The sequence below is a fragment of the Leuresthes tenuis genome, unplaced genomic scaffold, assembly GCF_036924035.1.
Source record: "Leuresthes tenuis unplaced genomic scaffold, fLeuTen1.0.hap1 SCAF_15, whole genome shotgun sequence".
NCBI lineage: Eukaryota > Metazoa > Chordata > Actinopteri > Atheriniformes > Atherinopsidae > Leuresthes > Leuresthes tenuis.
This window is the reverse complement of record NW_027325369.1, coordinates 23,548,715-23,569,131: the sequence shown is the minus strand read 5'-3', so window position 1 is coordinate 23,569,131 and position 20,417 is coordinate 23,548,715. Positions and strand designations below refer to the sequence as shown.

Below are 20,417 nucleotides of genomic sequence, written 5' to 3'. Positions count from 1 at the left end.
GGAAGGTAGCAGGTCGGCATATAAACTACAGAAACTTTTTAGCTAACGCTAATTACGTCCAGTAAAATCTGTATTACGTTCTGAGCGCTGAGGCGTGGTTGCCATAGTAACCGGTTTACACTATTCCGAAATGGTGCCGCATTTAGGAGTAACCCGTGCCAATTCAAAGGTGTATGTGTACAAGTCAACATTTACGAAACAAATATTCAATTAGTAAATTTTTTGGATTTATTTCGGATAAGTTGTGAAAATATCCATATGTGTCTCCAACAGCAACAGTAATAATTTACAACTAAGAAAACCAAAACATATGCAGTACATATGTCGGATTTAAATACAGTAAAATACAGTTTTATCAGCTCATTTATTATTATTTTACTGTTTGTTTCCATTTGAAAAATATTCAGATATTATTCATTTGGACCACTTTCAATTTTACGGATGATTTTTATGTTATGTGTTTTTGTCAAATTGTGTGTGTGTGTGTGTGTCTGTGTGCATAATCTTTGGTTTGAAATGTATTAATGTGTTTTTGTAATATATTTTAATGTACAATATACCTTCTGGGATGTATATTAATTGGCCACAGATCTCAGGTTTACACTCTTTCTAGAAATAAGCTAACTTTATGCCTTTGACTGTCTCTCATTTTTTAAAAATTGATTACGACTTTATTTATTGTTTGTATCACAGGTCAGAGAGAATGTCAAAGGCGGACACCGTACTTGAAGACGGACTCCGAACAGAGCTTATGCTTCAGCTTCACCTCAAAGCTTTGAGAAAGACCCTCAAACAGCAGCTGCAAGAGACAGAGAGAAGACAGACAGAGGAACTGGAGAGAAGGATATATCAGAATGCTCTTCTGTCAGCTGGTGTAGATGGAAAGTCTGGTGATGTGGAAGAAAGTAACCATAAGCCCAAGTATGCTTCCTCAAATGGCTCTTTTGTGTTGTTAAAATGATGATTTATCTATTTAAAATACCTTTATTGTTTTCAGACTTGTGGGAATAAGGAGATCCACCTCTTTATCTGCTCTGACCTCAGACAAAGAGACCTCCCACAGACCTCCAGCCTGGGTAACCTCAACAATCTCGACGCACTCTCCTGTCAGGGCTCAGCAGTGTGAGCGGTTTGCTTTAACTAAAACAACACAGCAGAGCAAAGAGGAAGAGGCAGAGGCTGAGTGTCAGAAGAAGTTCTGCGCCGTCCCCGTCCCCAGCCACGTCATACAGCCCATCTACCAGGAGATGATGGAGCTCCGAGAGAGGGAGAGGAAGCAGGGCCGCGAGCAGAGGATGCAGTTCTTGCTTTCTATTCAGAGGCCTTTCACTTTCCAGGAGAGAGAAGAAAAGAAAAGAAATAAGCTGATAACAGCATTAAACCAAGTCTCACAGTATCCCAAAAACAGTGTTTGTGTTAGAGAAAACCCTCACAAAGACTTAAAGGATACACCAGACCTGAAAGGTGTTTTTATTTATTTTTTAAATTAAATTAATGTGAAGTAAATAGACTTCTGCATGTCAGGCAAAACATACAAGTAAACCCTTTGTGACAAGTTGTGTAATGTATGTTTAGCATAAGCAGAAAGTCTATAAAGAGGTACAAATTGCTAATATTACAGTATGTTACATGAAAAAGGTCAAAGACTTGAACCATTTAGATCTGTGACGCACACTAAACACGGGATGCTGAAAGGTTATCAGGACATAGACATGAATCAGGATAAGAAATATTTTGTACCTCTTTTTTCTGAGCTCGGTAGTTGTCTCCCAGCCCCTCAATATAATTCTGATGCAGCTAATTAATATAAGAGATGTAAATATTAAGCATATTTTGCATCAGCTTGTAATGGGATAAAACTATAAATCAATCAGTTTATTGATTTACACACAAAACCATTTACATTACATACAAATTGTCACTAACTTCTACATGTAAAGGCCCTTTCAATCAGCCTTTGAATGAGTTAAAGGCCTCCATGTGACAGACAATACGAATGTTAAAACTCAACACCTAACCTGATGTGTATAAACTCTGTGACACAGTGACATGACTCCAGATTATCTGTCTGTGACGACAGCACGACGGGAGTACCCAGCTCGGACTGGCAGGCCAAAACTTCGAACCGCTGAGCGCACCAGGGAAAAAAAGCTGGGATTCCTGGACGAGGAGCCGAGCTTTCAGCCAAAAATCCTCCATCGGGTCCCTGACTTCAGCAGGCTGCACAAGGCCTTGCAGACAGAGGCACTCGGGAGAGTGCAGAGCAAGGATGTGACAAAGTGTCAGCCTTTCTTCCTGAGGACATCAGCAATACCTGCAAGAAGAGGTATGAAGAGTCCGGAAACCTCACAGGTAAAACATTCTTTACTCTTTCAGAAGGAGAAGCTGAAATTATTTTATTTATCTTTCACCATTTTACTGTTAAGTTATTTCAGTGCCATATGATTTTAGTTACTGCTCACACTAAAAGAAACATACGATTTATTTTTATAATCATATTACGCACGTTTCATAAGTTGAATTCAGGCTTATTTCACAGTGAACAGATTTGAGGAAAGCAGTGTTTGTGCTGGGCAAGAATCTGCAAATGATCTAACGGCCTTCTTAAAAGCCGAACAAATGTAATCCTTTAAAGTAAAAGATAACTACTGTCTTGTAGAGGCAGAATCTTAGGAAGAACTAGATAAGAGGAATATGTCCAGGGCTCCAACGCACCAGATGGTTTCATGTTATAGTTTTGCACCACTTTTTCCTCCAAGTTTCTCACACCTTCTCCGCTTGATGGATGGTTCGAGACATATCCACCCACTATTTTGTCAAGTCAGTACCCTTCTCTTTTTTTTTTTGCGGAGGATCGCAGACTATGTGCCTTCCTTAAATCCTCCAGTGCTGTAGTTTACCTTACTTTTTGCTTGTTGAAGATTGCCATTAAAAAACAATTTTCGCTTGCTCTGCAGTATAAGATATTTCTGTGAGTGTTTGTTGTCTAAGTTATGACTTATGAAGGAATTTGACCGGTACTTTCCTTTTTATATCTGTATCTCTGTGACAAAGGATTTATTGTACGGTTTACGTGCTTGTAAGCCCCTTTTGTTCTCTCTTTTTTTTTTTTACTCAGCCTAAATCAGTCCTCTCTGTTGTGGAGTCGTAACGTTATTTAAGATATGTACTGTGGGCTATCTTCAAAGGAAGGGATATTCCCCTCTGGTCATATTTCAGCCTTTCCCTCACATTACCATTTATCAAGTATTTTTCACTACTCAGTCACAGCAGAAAAAAACTTTCATTGACATTGATAGGATTTTTCTGTCCGGGCGGATGTTTCGCAGGAGAGTTTTAAAGCGTAAAAATAATCATAGCAGTAATTTGGTAGGAATAACAGTCATTTGCACAAATCCAAAGCGGCAGAATGAACTTTGTGATTTGTGAAAGTTTCTTCCACTTTTCCTTTCATGTATCTTGGGACTAAGCCCAAAATTAACAAGTCACCAGAGTTCTGCTCGATTACACTCGAAAGGGCAATTTTAGGCAACTTCTTCTGAAATGAGTTAACACTGCATTTACCTGAAGACAGGAAACCTGCTCCACACACACACACGTTTGAACAGTCATGCTTTTTTGGATTGATGTTACAAATTTAACTAAAATACTGACATTTATAAAATTGAGAGAATCGAGATGCGCACTGTGTGATTTCTCTAAAAAGAAATGACATTTTAAGGATTTTTTTGGGGTATATCATCATTAATCTTTTTTTTCTGTGAATGTTTGGTAAGTATATCTGATGATAACTGTTCTGAGAGTAATACTCAGGAATTGTGTGATTTATGTTATAGAAAGACAGAAATCAAAAAGAGAAAATCTATCACAGCTGAGCATAACCAAGGAAAAGAAAACCTGCATATTTGATCAAACTTAAGTGGGGTTTTCACATGAAAGTTCGTCATCTTTATTTATTCTACAGAACATTTACATTTAAAACAAATGAGTGGCTAAAATCTCTTCATATGGCTGTGATTGCATTGAAAATTCAACATTTCCTTCAAGTTTTATGAACTAATTTTGTTAGTCACGCTGTGTAGAGAAATCATGCAATATCTGTTGTATCACTGTCTAGTGCAGTGTTTTTTTATCGTTCAATGGCCCCCAATTCAACTGTATTAATCCACTATTATAACACGTGTACTTTACAAAGCCTTTGACTTCTCTTGGCAGGGTTTTATTTATAACTATACTCTCAGGGAAGCGATGCAATGTGCTATCAAACAATATGTTTAGTTATGATTTTATCCGGAAAAAATTTAACTGTGTTTGATTTTTTTTCCCCCTCCTCATCTACAGGTGCCTAAAATAAATAATCTCATTAGGAGCAAGTCACTCGGGGCCCTAACGCTGATGTCTGCTGACACACTTCCTACATACATCACAGACGCTGTGAGGAAGCGCTGCATGGCCATCAGGTGAGTTGGATTATGTCGTAGAAACCGTGAAGGTTCCTCTTTCTAGTTACTACACACTGAGGGCTAAATCATCTGACACGCAGACAATTTCTAACTTGATAGAAATTCGATGGAGACAAGAGAAAGTAAGACTCAAGAGAGCATGGACTGGCTGAGGAATTACCAGATGAAATCCCAAGGCATTAAGAAGGCCGTGGTACTCCATGCAAAGTTGCTGGACCCACACAGCAGCTTGAAAGAGGTGTATAATGAAAATCTACAGCGCCATCGGTTAGTCCTTGTCGTTGTGCAATCTTTGCATCTCGCATCGAAGTGACCACACACAGCTTCATCTGACACAGTAACTGAAACCATGATATTTTCTTACATAAAGGGAAGCCGATCAACAGAGAATGAGAGATTACATGAGAGAGTTACGGGACATGAAGGCCAGAGTTAGTGAACGCCCCTATTTGTTTGAACAGGTGAAACAGGTAGGAGACATAACATTTAAAGTTTAATACATACTGTAAGCGAATTACAACTCCACCAGTGTGATTTTTTTGTTTAACTGGCAGAGAAATGAGAAGGCTCGAGCTGAGCAGACATACAGGAGCAGGCTGATGAGAGTCGGGTTAAAGGAGCGGTTTGTGGAAGAAACCGGAGAAGCACTCCGATCTGACGATGAGACAGAAACTAACGACAGCAGCTCTGGAAGTTACATTCAAAGCAGGTATGCAGTGTGAGAGTTTTCAAAAGTTTTGTTCATCCGCTGTGTAATACGGCTTTGGCTGGAAAAATTATGAATAGCTCTGCTGCCTGAGAGCCAAGGACTTCATGTGGTTTGGTCATATTACATTACATAATTTTCTGAGCTCGCCCTGCAGTCTTCAGTGAAGAAAAGACAAATTCTGTAGCCAAGTAAAAGTTCGACGTAATTACAATATAGCCATTTTCTAACCCAACATGTCTGATTTAGGGAAGAAAATGTAGACGACGGGGAGAAAATTGAAGATGTGGAAGAGAAGAGCGTGAAGTCCAAAGGGGAAGAAACGCCATGATCAAAAAGGTTCAAGCGGCTCTGGGTTTTTTTGTGGCCTCCCCACTAGAAAACAACATTGTCTTCAAAAATGATTCATGTCACAGCGAACACCAAAGATTTGATAGTTTAGGACACACACCTATAAATTATGAAACTGCAAAACCTGTGCACTTTATCGTCAGAAAGCTTTGGGTTTACAGCTGTAAGAAAATAACGTTTTATAGAACTGGATATGTTGTATGATCATTATTTCACTCATGTTTTACTCATACAGACTCAGATTGTGCGTGTAGTCGTTTATGTATTAAATTGAAAAGCTTTTCATTTGTAAGTGCAGTTTTACCTAAGGATGTTGACCCTGTAATTAGGAGAATGATGAACAGGTGATTAAACGGTCAAGGTTAATCCGCTTCCAATACCAATATAAAAAAGGATTATAGTAACTGTACCTTTAGGGTTATTGGCTCTAACAGTGCTCATAGCTGCATTTATTTCAGTTTAAATGTATCTGATTTTAAAATGAACATGTCACGTAAAACCATCGAGCATCTAACATGAACTTTGCTCTGATGGTTGGGTTAGAGTTCCCAGATATGTCTGCAGCCACAATGCCAGCTAAATAAACAGTCTTCGCTGTGCATCCGTAGACACACAGACCAGTTCAGTGGTTTGCTCCGAGCCTGCAAATCCACATCAAATATTCTCATCCGCAGCCTACTGTAGTCGTACACTTTTACAGCTGGCTGCCAGGAAGATCATTTTAACGTACAAATCACACAGGAATGTCTGATTTGGTACGAAAGTATAATCAAAGAGTAATCATGGAGATCAGCACATGACAATTTGTAACCTTTTGTAGGCTAGTGTGCCATGCTTTGAAGCTATTGAAGATGTTAGTGGTGATTTCAGATTCTAACACAGTTTTGCGTTAACAGAGTGATGTGCAGTGTTCAGCGTGACTGTTTGTGTGCTGAAATAATCAAAAGATCAATATTTCAAAACATCCAAAATGCAAAAAGAGAAAATGTTGTCACACATTTCTTATATGTGTACTAAATAATCACAGAGCCCCTTCTTTGAAATCTCAAATACCACATGATAAAGCTTCAAGGGCTCCATCCTGTCAGGTTGTCATGGGAACCCTGTATCCCTCCCCGCTCTGCCTCGTAGTCCCTTAGGAGAAAGCTGTGCACCTCTAAATCCCTGATGCGTCACCGAAAACAAAACCATTCCCACCTAACCTGTACGGCAATACCTGAGTCGCAATCTTCATCTGTGAAATGTGTGAGGGAGCAGAGGGAGTGACATTTATTCAAGCAGACTGTAGCCTCAAATGTGTGTGTGGAGGCTGAGAGCGGCAACAAACACAGCTCATTTAGATTAATGAGAGGCTGTATGCTTGGCCACTGAATGTTATGATCACACTGTTTGAGGAGTGGCTCTGCATTACACATGAACAATATAATTTCACCAAGGTGGTACGCTCAGGTCTCTTATTATTCTAGCCATTAAAATTCCCACACATTTAATTTTATAAATGCATGGGTGGCAAATGTAGGCAGCTGAAGGAACATTTTCGAACAGATGATTTAGGCCTCAAATGGATTTCACCATCTCTAAACCTGCAATTGTACTGTAAATTGCTTATACTGTGTTTTCTGGTTATTTTGATGTTCTTCTTCATTTCCTGTTTATTTTGTGTCCGCTTAATTATAATGTAAAAGTCCATTAGGGAAGTTTTTGTACGTGTGCGTGTAGATTCTCTGCATGTTTTAGTCCTCGGTTCACCTGCAGGAGGAGCTGTGGCTCGCTGCAGCCTTCTCTGGAGCAGAAGAGAGAGATCCCTCTTTTTCTCCTTCAGTGGCATGAATAATATCCCCAGTGCGGGAGAGAGAGCACATCAAGAGGCAAACGAGAAGGGGAGAGAGATAGCAGCCAGTGTGACAGATAAGAGCGTGGCAGAACTTGTCTTCCTGACTGAATCGTGGGCCGGGGGAAAGAGAGAACAAGTGCACCAGAGTGTCAGGCTGCTGCCTGCACAACAAACACACACTCACTCACTCACACACACAGAAACAGACAGACCCCAGTGCCCGGCCGCACCAGAAGAAGTTCAGAGAGAAGACTGACCTCAAAAAGGTACAGTATGATCATTTCTCCTGCGTCGTGTCCCCCTCTTTACATCTTAAACACGATTAGCATATCAGCTGCTCATGTGATGCTCCACTTTGTTTTCCAGGTGGGTTGGCAGAAGTTTTGTTTGTGGATTCACCCAAATGCTATGGCTTTCCTCAAGCTGAGCCCTGTTGTCCTGTAGAGGAATTGTGTGTTTTGCCTCCAGAAGAACTTCTGTCGTGCTTGCCGCTTGAGGGAGGATGGAGAAGCTGTCAGGGAAAGACAAGGAGCTGATACGAGGCAGCTGGGAAAGTCTGGGCAAGAACAAAGTTCCTCATGGCGTCGTCATGTTCTCCAGGTATTTTTCTACACATTCAGCCCGATGTAGACAGCGGTAACTCAACAGATGACCTGATAACATGGATTAGTTTAGTCTTTTAAACTGATGGCATTGTGCTGTGTTTTGTTACTTAATAGCTGTGGTGCTGTAAGATGCACCACAGGTGTGGAGATAGAGTTGCGCTAGATCCTTCACTGCACACTTTCCCCATGCAGGGACCGGAGGCTTGACTTGTTGCTTGGCGACAGACTGCAATAATCCACAATTTACTTTGAGACAGCTGCTGCTAAATCAGACTCTAGCAGGAGAGATTTGTAGATGTATGATTTATAGATCGATCGAGTGTTCCATGTGAATACACCTACAGAACAGTGTGGTGTTTGTCTGTGGTAGATTGTTTGAGCTGGACCCCGCGCTGCTCAGTCTTTTCCGCTACAGTACAAACTGCGGTTCTACGCAAGACTGCCTCTCCAGCCCTGAGTTCCTGGACCATGTCACCAAGGTGAGCGCCCCACAGTGACCACGACATATGTACAGACATTAGAAACAGCATTTCTGAACACTGCTCTCCGTGTATCTGTTCCTGTGGTGCCAGGTGATGCTTGTGATTGATGCAGCAGTCAGCCACCTGGATGATCTTCCCTCCTTGGAAGACTTTCTGCTCAACCTTGGGAGGAAGCATCAGGCAGTGGGAGTCAGCACCCAGTCATTCGCTGTAGGACCAACATTTGATTCCATCAGTGAATGAGATATGAACACGTTTTGTTTTTCTCTGAATGTTTGTTTGCTTGTTTGTGTTGACTTCTGCAGGTGGTGGGTGAGTCCCTTCTCTACATGCTGCAGTGCAGCCTGGGCCAGACCTACACAGCGCCGCTGCGTCAAGCCTGGCTCAACATGTACAGCATTGTGGTGGCGGCAATGAGCCGAGGGTGGGCCAAGAATGGCGAGGACAAGGCCGACTGAGGCGCACAGCGGGAGCTGCTGAGCAGTTGCTGTCAAATCATCAACACGGTTGCCATGGAATAAGGTTGTGTAACTGTGCAGCACTGTGGTTTCAGCTGCTGTACACTTGCTCTGTGAGTGGGGTTGTTTAGCGTAGCGAATGTATGGTATAGTTACACTTTAAAACCAGATCAACCGATTGCAGAGTTTGTTTTCTTTGCTGTGGATGTTTAGCCATCAGGCGACGATGCTGTACAGCTGGGAGAGTCTAAGCCGGTCAGTTTGGTTCCTCTGAGTCTGGACCAGTAATCTGAACACCTGACTCTGAGGGAAAGCATTAAAGATAACTGTTGAGTCTCTATGTATATAATGGCTTTGATATGTATATATATACATATATATACTCTCAAATGATAGCAGTGACTGTAGTGGTCTTTGTGATGTATCCTAAAAGAGTTGCACACTTGTGAAACACCAGATATTACATATTGGCATCGCACACTACTCAAACTGTGACTGTTACTGTGGCCAGCAAAGGCAGCTCTCTATCTAACTGGAACACAGTGACACTTAAAACTTGTGGGACAATGCATTGTGATTTTACACGAGAAGATCAGATCACCTGAATCGTAATCATGACTTTGTGTGTTTGTTTGTTAGTATTTTTTTTTTAAACTGATGTTACACATTACATTTTTGGTGTGTGACTGTTATCCGAATTCTAGGCTACTGAAGTTAACCAAGTTCATTAAATGCCGTTCAATAGCCTCTGACAAGAACTGTTATACTCTCTGATAGCTTTCTTCAGTGATCTATGACTGTTGAGGTGTCCATGTGCACCTTACTTGACATGGTGTGTGATGCTCGCCACCGTTGAGGTTCTGAGTATTTCTGTCGGCGTTTAATGACTGTTAAACTCTAACTAATAGACTGTTACGTGACTTAGCGTTTGACAGTTAAGGGCATATTAGAGGAATTATATAATCTTTGTTCTTTGGCTGGCAGATTCCATTTATTGTTAGTGTAAAGTAGTTTTGTTGTGCGGTAGTTGCTTCTCTCACTAATGCTTATTAACGACATTGTTGTGGCTACAAATGTAGTATTACCTCGACTTAAAGGCTGAAGATGGTCTGAGCAGGCTGTGTTACTCCGCTTCTGTGTGGAAATGAGGCTTTGCTAACGAAGAGTTTCCTTTGAATTTATTCACACAAAACAAATAACGCAGAGAAACTGTGTGCTAAAACTGTCCAATACCTGTGTATTATCATTATTATTATTGTTATTACTGCCATGACACTGTATGTATCATTTACGGTTGTTATTTATGTACGTGGCCAGAATGCCAAATAACTTAACAACAGTGCGCCAAGTATTAGATAATAACATGATTTAACTGTAAATCTAAGCTGCTGATATGTGGTTATTATCGCTTTAGTCTGAGTTTATATTTATAAAGTTTATTTTTATATTCTAAATCGTATGTGTTGTGAAAGAACGTTGTTTCCCCCACCCCCCAAAGTTCATGCCCACTATATCCTGAAGATATATTATCTTACTGTATGTGGATTTCAGCTAATGAACCCGAAACATGACAACACACTGGCAAATTTTCTGTTTTGATGTGCAATGTGTAATTCTTACCGAAAAGTATAAAGGCAGGGTTTTCTGTTGAGCTGTTTCATCCCTACATTATCTGTTCAGTCTTTACTTTCCAGCCCACAGCTGTAATGTTTGTTAACTGGCTATGTAGGTGGTGTATTTCTAGTGACTCTTTTCTTAGTACCTGTACGCTGCTCTGTGCAGGTTGTTTTCCTCCACCTGTCCGTTTTTAGTTAACTTACAGTAAGCATTTATAGCCAAGATGACTGACAACTGGTTTCTTAACTTTGTAACATCCAGATGTGTACATATTGGGTGTGTCACTGTCTACCTCATCATTATCAGCTGCTATTGAACAGTGATGACTTCACTTAGTTATCCTTCAACCAAAAACACACATTATTGTTTGAGTTGTTACAAACACACACTCTTTGTAAACCTGATTCCATCTTACACTTTAAAGAAGAACATGTTATGTGTTTACTTGATACTAAATAAAGTGATCTGTGGGTACTTTTGTGCTAATTGGGGTCAGTGTGTTTTCCTCTTGGTCTTAGAGTGTTTGTCACAGACAGCACAGCGGTCAGCTTTTGAAATCAATCTCTCAGTGCCTGATTTCCTTCCCACTGACAGCCCATCCTCTGCCGTTACATAAGATCCAAGCGACGAATGGCTCATCGCCCTCGGCTGCAAAGATGGGGGTGACTTCAGGCACATCAGCCCACTTACTCATGCAGCTGCACGATGTCACATCAAGAATTCCTGACAGTGTGGGTCTTTTTTATTTTCTTCCCAAAAAACAACTTAAAACCTCACAGGCATGTTTCTGCTTGAATGTCAGTTTGTTGTGTAAGTGAAGCAGTAGTAAAGAGAGAAGTGGAGAAAAAGATGATGAGTTATCTTAATAAACGTGGATCATTTCTGTCATATACAATTTGGTCGTATCTCTGTTAAAGTCACATCCATGAGTTGGCTGTCTGTTCTGGCATTTAAGTGGCAGTTGACATGTCCTTAATCCGTCCCTCTGCTCTGTACACAGCATCCTCACTCTCTCTGTCCCAATGAGAGTCTGCTGGATTAATGCTAGCTTCATGCCTCATGTCTCCCTTCAGCCTACAGAATAACACTGAGGTTCGGTTTGTCTCATCTCGGGGTTTCACAGAGACTTAGCCATCAGGTTTCAACAGGATACAATTGCAACAAACTAATACGTTACCTCCTAAAACACATCATATGATATTTTCTGTATGGTCATTAAATAGTCAGGTCCTGCACCTAACCTTGGAATTGACGAGGATTTGCTCTGAGGGCTGTTGTCTGGAGGGGAGTCTGAGAAATGACAACACACATTATTTTTAGAAAGTCTGCGATGTGTTTTAGAGTGAACAGGGATTGAAGGTTGTCATGGCAACTGTTAAGTGATGGTCGTATATATATATATATATATATATATATATTTTATATGTGTAATATATATGTGTAATATATATATATATATATATATATATATATATATATATATATATATATATATATATATATATTACACATTGCTCAGTCAGTCACTCATCCTAAATCAGATTGTTGAGAGAAATGAACAGTGACTATGCATACAGCTTCAGGCTAAAAAGTCTCGCTCTGATAGCTTAGCAGGACCCTGATGCTGCAACACAGTCTGCCAAGCAACAACCACAACACTGGGCTATTAGCAGCGTCTAAATAGCTACTCCTATTGTGATGTACGATCTTTTTCTGATTTATTTGATGGTGTGGGGCATAATGACTCCCCATCCTGTCTGCGGCTAAAGCTCCCCGGTTTCAGTTGAAGATGCTAATCTCCAATGAACTGCTGGAGTTTTCTACAAACGATATCTAGAGAAGTAAACCGTAAATTAGACTTTGAGTGGTTGTTTCTTTTTTTTTTTTTTTTTTCTCAGTTGGTAGACCAGAATAAGCTGTATGCTCTGCAATCACCTGGTGTGCTGCATGAAATTAAGACGTTTCTACATGGAACAGAATTTCTGTTGTATGTGATACATTTCCTCACCAAAACAAGCAATCCAAGCAGAACACACAGATGGTAAACTGAGAAAGATTTAGCAATATAATTGAAAGGTCTTCAGCAGCTACTCTGTTAAACTTTAAATCTTGATATGTAAGCTAACAAGGACAAAAAAATGATACAGAACTTGAAATCTAAATGTGGGCAACATATTTGAGGAAGACTGTTACATAAGAACGAAAGTTTTTAAATGTCAGCGGCTTTTTCCAAGGGAGAAGGACAAACTTTCTTATATGTGTAACTTGGATATCATTATACACACAAGGGGACATAGAACACAAACTTTTTAAGCTACATTTGCATGCTGAAAATAACCCATATGGGAGTGACAATATGTTTGCAGCAGGAGGCAGAGACATTTTCTATTCTGAGCATCTGGGCAGGAGCGGGGCAGGCGGCAGGCCACACTCCCAGAGGAATTCACCTTTCACTGAGAAACATGCTCTCAGCAGTTGCCACGGGTGACAGGGGAAATGTCAGGGACTTTTCTTTCTTCTTTCATAACTCCAAGCAATGAAAAAGCCTTGTGCATAATGGGCAGCAGGCTGTGGTGGTTTTACTCCTTTAAAACGTTCAGGGAAATGCCACCCCATCAGTCAGTGTCTGATGTTTCTCAGAAAAAACTTTGCTGCTTTCCAAGAACAGCATCTTCCACTGGATGCTGCTCCTGTCCAATGTGGTGCAGATACAAGCAGCTGCTGTTAGCTGCCCTGTCCAAACTGATGTGGTTTTAGGAGCCTCTGAGGTCTGAAGTATGTACAGCGGATTCTCCCAAGGGTAGTTTGTATGCAGACACACGTCTTGCTGCAAACACTAAGCAAACATGCACTTGCATTCATTAACATCTTCATGCCAGCGTTGTTAAATGAGGGCATTGAGCCTGTGATTATTTTTAGAAATGTGGTCCAATCAGAAGAATCACTGTCCCGGGGAGTTTTTACTTTGACTGGTTTTGAATAAATAGTCTGAGTTAAACTTATTTGTTTTCTTGTCAAGAATTAGATGACAGATTTGATCTGTACATTAAACACACCGCCAGCAGCTCCTTGGCTAAGGAACGGCCTGAAGGGAAACAAACTCAGGCTCAGAGCAACTAAATGCTACTAGTTAGCACATCAAATGTTTAATCTGGTACAAAAAACAAAGTGTAAAAATGATAAGTTATGATATTATAGAAGACAACGTCTTATCCAGTTGCAGTGGAATTACAAATGGCCGTTTTTGAACTTCACTTTCTTTACAGGTCGTTGATATATTAACCATCAAGCTAATAGATGAAACTTATTTTGTAAGTGCAAAATATCTTTGTCACATTTCCTAAAGAGATTGTGTGCATGTTCACTCCTGCTCTACTATTTACCACATGAAGTCTGACTCACTGCCTGGTAAAAAAAAAAACTCATCACAGACCTCAGCAGAGGATAGTAACAATATTTCTGAGGCATAAAATGAATTAATTGAGCTAAACTACTCTTAATTTCAGATCACAGCACTTTACTTTTGACAGATATTGGCTCACTGGCCTGATAGAGATCAGTCTCAAATGTTTTTTTGTGCCTCAATCTTGTTGGAGATGAAACAACCCGTATTTATAGCAGGTTTAAAATGTTAAAGTCATGTATTTATGATGCACGCATTCAAAAGCAAAAAGAAACTGACAAGTCTGGAAAGCTAATAGACCTCAAATGGCATAGGCCATATGCACAGACATTTCAGGATACAATAAAACTAGCAAAGCATGAAAATGGACAGTTCGTCTTTGCAGGGCCATTAGAGCTAAGAATACTGATGCATTTTATTTTGTATTTTCCAAAGGAAAGCACGCTTAATGATCTGTGAAACAATCTTCTGGAAGAGAAACCACAGGACATATTGGCAGTTCAGAGACAGAAACTTTGAGATGCTCTTTGATGCTTTTTTTCCCCCAAAACAGCTTTTACTTCACAATTCTATGCAGTTACTGCCAGCTTTCATCTGTTATACACATCATCAGAACCACAACTATATTACTCATTAACCAGCGCAAAGTATATTTCATCTTTTAAGAGCATAACTGAAAGTACTATATTATGATACATTCAGTCAGACAGAGGACAAAACGGATTAAATTCCACTCTACTCAGCAAAGCGGCTTCTCGGTCAATTTGAGAGCAGTTTGGGGTGAACTGATCAGTAAGAGTCAATGTGTTGATATCACCCAAAGACAAATACGACACTGGATGAACATGTTTTATCTTCATATCATAATCCAAAAATACAGCAAATGAGAACTGAAAAGATAGTGATGGAAATCAACAACAAGGCACCAACAACGCCACGATACAAAAAAGCGACAACTGCAATGTAAAGACACAAATTCAGCTTACATTTAAGCTCGCCTTTTCACTCTTGTCCTTGCAATTTAGTTGCACCACAGTTTTTGATCTCATTTCTTGGTATTCAAGAACAGATCTGCTCAGCTGTGATCGATCTGTTGATGTTCAAACTTAACATTTGAAAGACTTATTCACGTTGTGAGTCCACGTGACGGGAATTTTGTGACGAAGACAATGCGATGGGGCCAAAAGACCCAGATAACCTTGTTATCTGACTGTTGACTTGTTGTAGTCTTGTTGATATCTTAGTGGAAGAAGGTCACTGCTTTTGTATGTTTGTTTGATTCTGAACCGACTGTTAAACAAAAAAACATTTAAGTCTTTTGTGTTTTTCTCTTAATTGTTTTCGGTCCATGCAGCATATTTCAGGCCATGCTGGATTGTCACACAAAAAGGGGGGTTTTCCTTCAAGGCACAGCAGAAGACATGAACAACAAGCTGCAATCAGCTCACATTCAGATTCATGAGAAACACCACCACAGGAAAAAAAGAAGAAATATCAAACCTGTAAACATACAGACTGATGTATAAGTGGAAGAATAACCCATACTTCATTTAAACAACAGTCAACATGCAGCTGCTTGACAGAAAAGGTTCATATAAATGAAATGGTACTACAGCATGATAGTGATTTAATATTACTTGTTATATTTGCAACATGTCAAAATTAAATTTAAGCTCAAATATATTTGACCAACACCAAAGAATTTGATACAAAAAATGATTTTGAGCAAAATATTATATTGTTTCTTAGATTTAAAAAAAAAAACTAGGATATGTAAATAATGGCTTTAGTTTGAACACAGGGTGACATTGGCTTCTATTTAAATGTGACATAATCAGCATAATAAATACTTTATTTTCATAAAGCTGCAATTCCAACTTATGCTTCTATTTTTCCCCACAGTTTTCGCAAACCTGAAGGGAGATGAAAAGACTTTTGTATGCGCCATCTGAATATGTTGCTACTACAAGCAGCCAATTAGCTTAACTTACTTAATCCAGAAAGTTGCAATGCTCAGCCAGGAAACAGTCCCGATCCTTTCCCTGGGCAAACCATTTTTTTTTTAAACAATGCTAAGCTAACTGACCAGCATTAGCTCCTTGGTGGTCATTTGGTTTGGTGCTCAGTTTTTCAAACAAGACCATTAAAGAAACGAAATAAAACCAAATTTGTGAAACTTGGTGATGTGGTGGAAGATGGAAAAAACGAAGGAACTAATAAATTCAGCCTCATCACTCCGTGCTCTTTAGAGTACCTCTTGTTTATTGAACGTGAGCACTGTCAGTCACCAAACTCTTCGCAAGAAAGGGAATTAGTATTTTTCTCCAAAAATGTCAAGCCATTGAAAATAAGTGTAAATGCAGTTGGATCGTGTACACAGTCCAAACAGAATAATTAAGTACAATTCTCATTAACAAATCAAAATGACAAGACTCTAGTGCCCCCCCAGCCACAGCCCAATGCACTATACCAATAACACCAAAATACTTTAGCCAAAATAGCAACCCTAAATTAAACATAATTACAATGAGCTTCAGGCTCAGTCACGCTGCTTATGCCTCTGTGGAGAGAGTGTACATATATTACAGTACATCTCTGAGTTACATTCGGCCCGCCGTCTGTCTGCGCTCTCACTGCAGATGGCTTCTCAACTAGCTGCCCTCACTCTCAGCCTCACAGAGGAACCAGATATCACCCGAGCCCAGACCACTCTGTCAGTCTGCCGGGGCAAGCCTGCTCACACCACCCACTCCCATGGGAACTTTCACCCCCACTCATGTCCAAGAGGCACAGCATGGGCAGTGTCTGTCTGATAGCAGCCCGAAGGCAATTCCACCCCTCATTACTTTTATTCTTTTCAACTTGCAAATGAAGCCATAGAAGAAGATAGAATCATGGAGCTTCTGATCTTTAAACTGGAATAACTGTACATTAGCCAGATGTTATTGTCTGTTGAGATTCATGTGTCTATGAGACAGGGTAAGGCGATGTTTTGGCAGACTGCTGTGGTTTTTAAGATTTTTTTTAAATTATTTTTTTATTTGGCTCCTGTATTCTCAACGTCATTTCCTCCTTAGGCTCTTCATCCCTTCAAACAAGCCCAATCTAGTCTCAGTGGTGTGTGAGGCAGCTTAGTCAGAGTTTGAGGTCAGTGGTAAAAATGCAGCTTTGTGGCATTGATAATCTTTGTTCCCCAGCTATAGGACATATGGACATTAGTTTTGGTGGGATTTGTTATTACTGGTAACCCACAGGGCTGTCCATGAGAGGGCTGGAGCAATAGGGGTCTGCAGGGTCTTGGAGCTCAGTCTCGTGGGTTTGGGTGTGGTCCTCCTCACCCTCCGCTCCTGCGACTGGACCGTGACTTGAACTCTGGGAGCTGGCCAACGTGCCGTAGCCGTGGTGAGCTGGGGAGGGCATCGGAGTTAAAGCCAGCTCTGGTTCCAGTAACACAGACGCCACAAAGAGCTGAGGGAAGCAGATCAATATGCAGGTTATGATTGTGCATTCAGTTCGCTAGATTATAAGAAATATAACCTACACTTTCTTTATTTAAAAAAAAAAAATCTATATTATTATTATTATCTATTATTATTTATCTTTAGAGGTAAAATAATTAGCAGTTCATCTGAAGGGGACGTTAGAATCAGGTGTGAAGGGACTACCTTCAACAACAGTATGCATGGCAGAGCTCCGAGGAAATGGCCACTGCTCTCCAGTAAGATTATTGCTGCACCTCTGCAGTTTAATAAGGGTTATGTGAGCCCTCCAGGCTCTGGGAAAAATATTTTGTGGAATAAAACATTTTTTGTTTTATGTTTGAAGAAAGGAAAACCCTGCATTTCAGCATAAAAACCATATCCTGTCTGGTCTGTAAAACGTGGTGGTGGTAGTATCATTGTTGCATCTCTTTGGTGAACCACTGCAAAGATGGCTGAAATGAACTGAATTTCAAGAGAAGGTGGGCTGTGCAGCAAAACATTTAACTGCAGGTATTGCTGCCGAGTGGTGACACCAGACATAATTTTCTCCTTCTTTTGTCATTCACTTATGTAATATGTAAGTTTGGATCATTTTCTACATATTAATAAATGATCGAGCATGATACATCAACAATACTAATGCTCTGAGGGATCATTTGCATAGTCTGTTTTGATATGGTTTAATAAATATATTAAATGGATGTAATTATTTATTAGGGCTGCTATAGATGAGTAGCAGCAGGCTTTGAAGCTCACCCAGGACTTGAGCGAACTTCTTTATCAAAATCAGAGAGCAAATGGAAATGCTTTCTAAATTGATCACTTCATAAAATGATGCATTCAAACAGAATAAAAAAAGGAAAACTGGTACTGTACACTGGAGGCGGTGGTGGATGTCACAGTGCTCCTGTCTGCGTCAGTGAATGTTCCCTCTGCTGGCTGATCAGACATCTGAAGCAAAGACAATCCAGTAAAAATATCAATCACATTGAAATACATACTAGTAATTAAGTGCAAGTGGATATCAATCTTTTTGTGATTTTTAGGGGTGGGGGGGCAGACCTGGTAGCTTGTTGACTTGTCTGGTGTTTTTTTAAGGCACAAGCGGAAAAGGTAACAGGCAACACAGGAGATCAGGGATACAAAGGTGAAAAGGGTGATGGGATGCACTGGACCTGTGACAGTGTAGAGAAACAAGTGAAGTCAAATATAATGGACATTAATAAAGCATTTGATTGCTATGTAAACTTTAATAACAAAGATATTGCAGAGGCAAAGTACCTAATCTGAGCACAGAGAAGAAGAGCAGCCAGAACATGCAGAGGATGGGAGCCACGATGACCTGGCTGATGGCTGCTCTGTGGATTCGCTGGTTGAGTTTGGTGGGAATGTATGCATAATAGATGTTGTATCTGTCAACCATGTGCTTCAGGATCACATAGAGCAGACCTGGATAGACACAGTAAAACAAAAATACACTGGATGATCAGCTCCTGCAGATAGAAGGGCAGGTGAAACTCATCTTCAAATCCATCACGGTTGATGTCATGCTTAAGGCTCCAAAAATCCACAGGAGACAGTGCAGCAAAAGAGAGAGAGCTTCAACAAAACAAGTGGTCATCAGCTAGAAAAGTAAATAGACCAACAGATGCCTGTTCAAGTGAGTGCACACATTTATATGACGAAACACTTGAAAACCATTTACCGCTTGTGTTTAATTGAGAAGGTATAACAACAACATATCAAACACTAATACTGAGAACCATGACTGTATGAAGGAGTTGTAACAGGGGCCTGTTTACCACTGTGCTACGTAACTGTTATGTAACCCGTGAGTGTTTGATAGCTGACCAACTATTCAACAGTTGATGTTGTCATTTGTCATATGCTTGATAATAATGTGGTTTGTTAATGTCTTGCTGAAACAAGCAAGGACGTCCCAGAAAAATGTGGGTGGAAGCTTAAAGCATGTATATATTGTTGAGTATTAATGTTGCCGTAACTGACACCACTTGCACAGTTTGCTGATAACAAGCAGAAAATGATTCAAGTTCTTTTTTCTTTGCATGGTAGAGTTTTAACAAACACACTGGTTTTCAGAAGGGTTCCTGAGCTCATGCAGTGATTTCCACCTCAGAATCACATCACTTTTTTTAATGCAGTGCCAAACAAAGATGACAGCACATTCATTGTCCCTTGTAAAAGATGAAATCTTCAAGTTATAGATTAAGAAACATTTTCTTAATTTAATTACCCATGCAATCTTTGACAGAATAGAGGTTGTACCTAATCATATTACTGAACTGTTGCCAATTAACTAAACTAGTTGTGAGACTAATTCAGTTCCGTCACTCTTTAAGGATTACACGTAGTTTCCAGCCCTTTGTTGGACAACTAATTTGAAACCCTCCTGCCACCAAACTCAAAACATGCATGTATTTTCTGGAGGAAAAACAACAACAAGCCCTCTCGGTTTGTACAGCTTACAATAAAATATAGGAATAAAATGATTTGCAATTCATTGCATTGCATTTCTTAATTACATAACGGTTGAAAACAGGAATATAAAACTCTCCCAAGAAGATCTCACCCTCTATGTGTCACATTTTACTTCGACTAGACACATAGTGGAGAAAAAAAGTGCTGCATATATTGGGTGCCTTGATATAGATCAACCAGAGCTGTATGAGCGTTTGACAAACACATTTTTATGGTGCTTTGTAAAACTTATATTAGACTAAAAGTTTAGATTTAGAATACCAATCGGGGGAAAACAACACAGGTGAAATGCACATAGAAGCCAACTATGGTGTGTGAATGGAGACTGCTCGGACTGACGATTAGGCTGCAGAAGTAAATAGAGGCTTGGTGAGCTCTGGGCAGAGACAGGAGCAGAGTGGGCGTCTGGCTTGCAACTCACTGTGTCTGGGTGTCTGGGACTACAGCAGCAAATTCACACAGTCTGCATCGGACTGGCAGGCAGTAGAGAAGAGTGAGGTTACAGTGTGAGGAGAGA

General features: G+C 40.1%; 3 protein-coding genes across 3 annotated transcripts in view; 2 read left to right on the top strand and 1 right to left on the bottom strand.

Moving 5' to 3' along the window:
• The first annotated feature begins 703 nt into the window (after positions 1-703).
• fam161b (FAM161 centrosomal protein B) lies at positions 704-7,838 on the top strand. Its single transcript, XM_072364716.1, has 9 exons — positions 704-921; positions 998-1,464; positions 2,081-2,352; positions 4,342-4,460; positions 4,563-4,730; positions 4,834-4,933; positions 5,018-5,172; positions 5,419-7,620; positions 7,721-7,838. The coding sequence occupies exons 1-8, from the start codon at positions 704-706 to the stop codon at positions 5,498-5,500; spliced, it is 1,581 nt and encodes a 526-aa protein (XP_072220817.1). The 3' UTR covers positions 5,501-7,620; positions 7,721-7,838.
• An 18-nt stretch (positions 7,839-7,856) lies between these two features.
• ngb (neuroglobin) lies at positions 7,857-8,899 on the top strand. The gene is made up of 4 exons (XM_072364806.1): positions 7,857-7,954; positions 8,330-8,438; positions 8,532-8,651; positions 8,747-8,899. The coding sequence occupies exons 1-4, from the start codon at positions 7,857-7,859 to the stop codon at positions 8,897-8,899; spliced, it is 480 nt and encodes a 159-aa protein (XP_072220907.1).
• A 5,182-nt stretch (positions 8,900-14,081) lies between these two features.
• The window catches only part of tmem63c (transmembrane protein 63C), a 32,046-nt gene continuing 25,710 nt past the window's right edge, over positions 14,082-20,417 (bottom strand). The window contains exons 20-23 of the mRNA XM_072365732.1: positions 18,683-18,850; positions 18,464-18,576; positions 18,278-18,352; positions 14,082-17,387 (exon numbers count right to left, since the gene is read on the bottom strand). Of these exons, the coding sequence (XP_072221833.1) occupies positions 17,157-17,387; positions 18,278-18,352; positions 18,464-18,576; positions 18,683-18,850 (587 nt within the window). The 3' untranslated portion in view covers positions 14,082-17,156. The remainder of the gene's footprint in view (positions 17,388-18,277; positions 18,353-18,463; positions 18,577-18,682; positions 18,851-20,417) is intronic.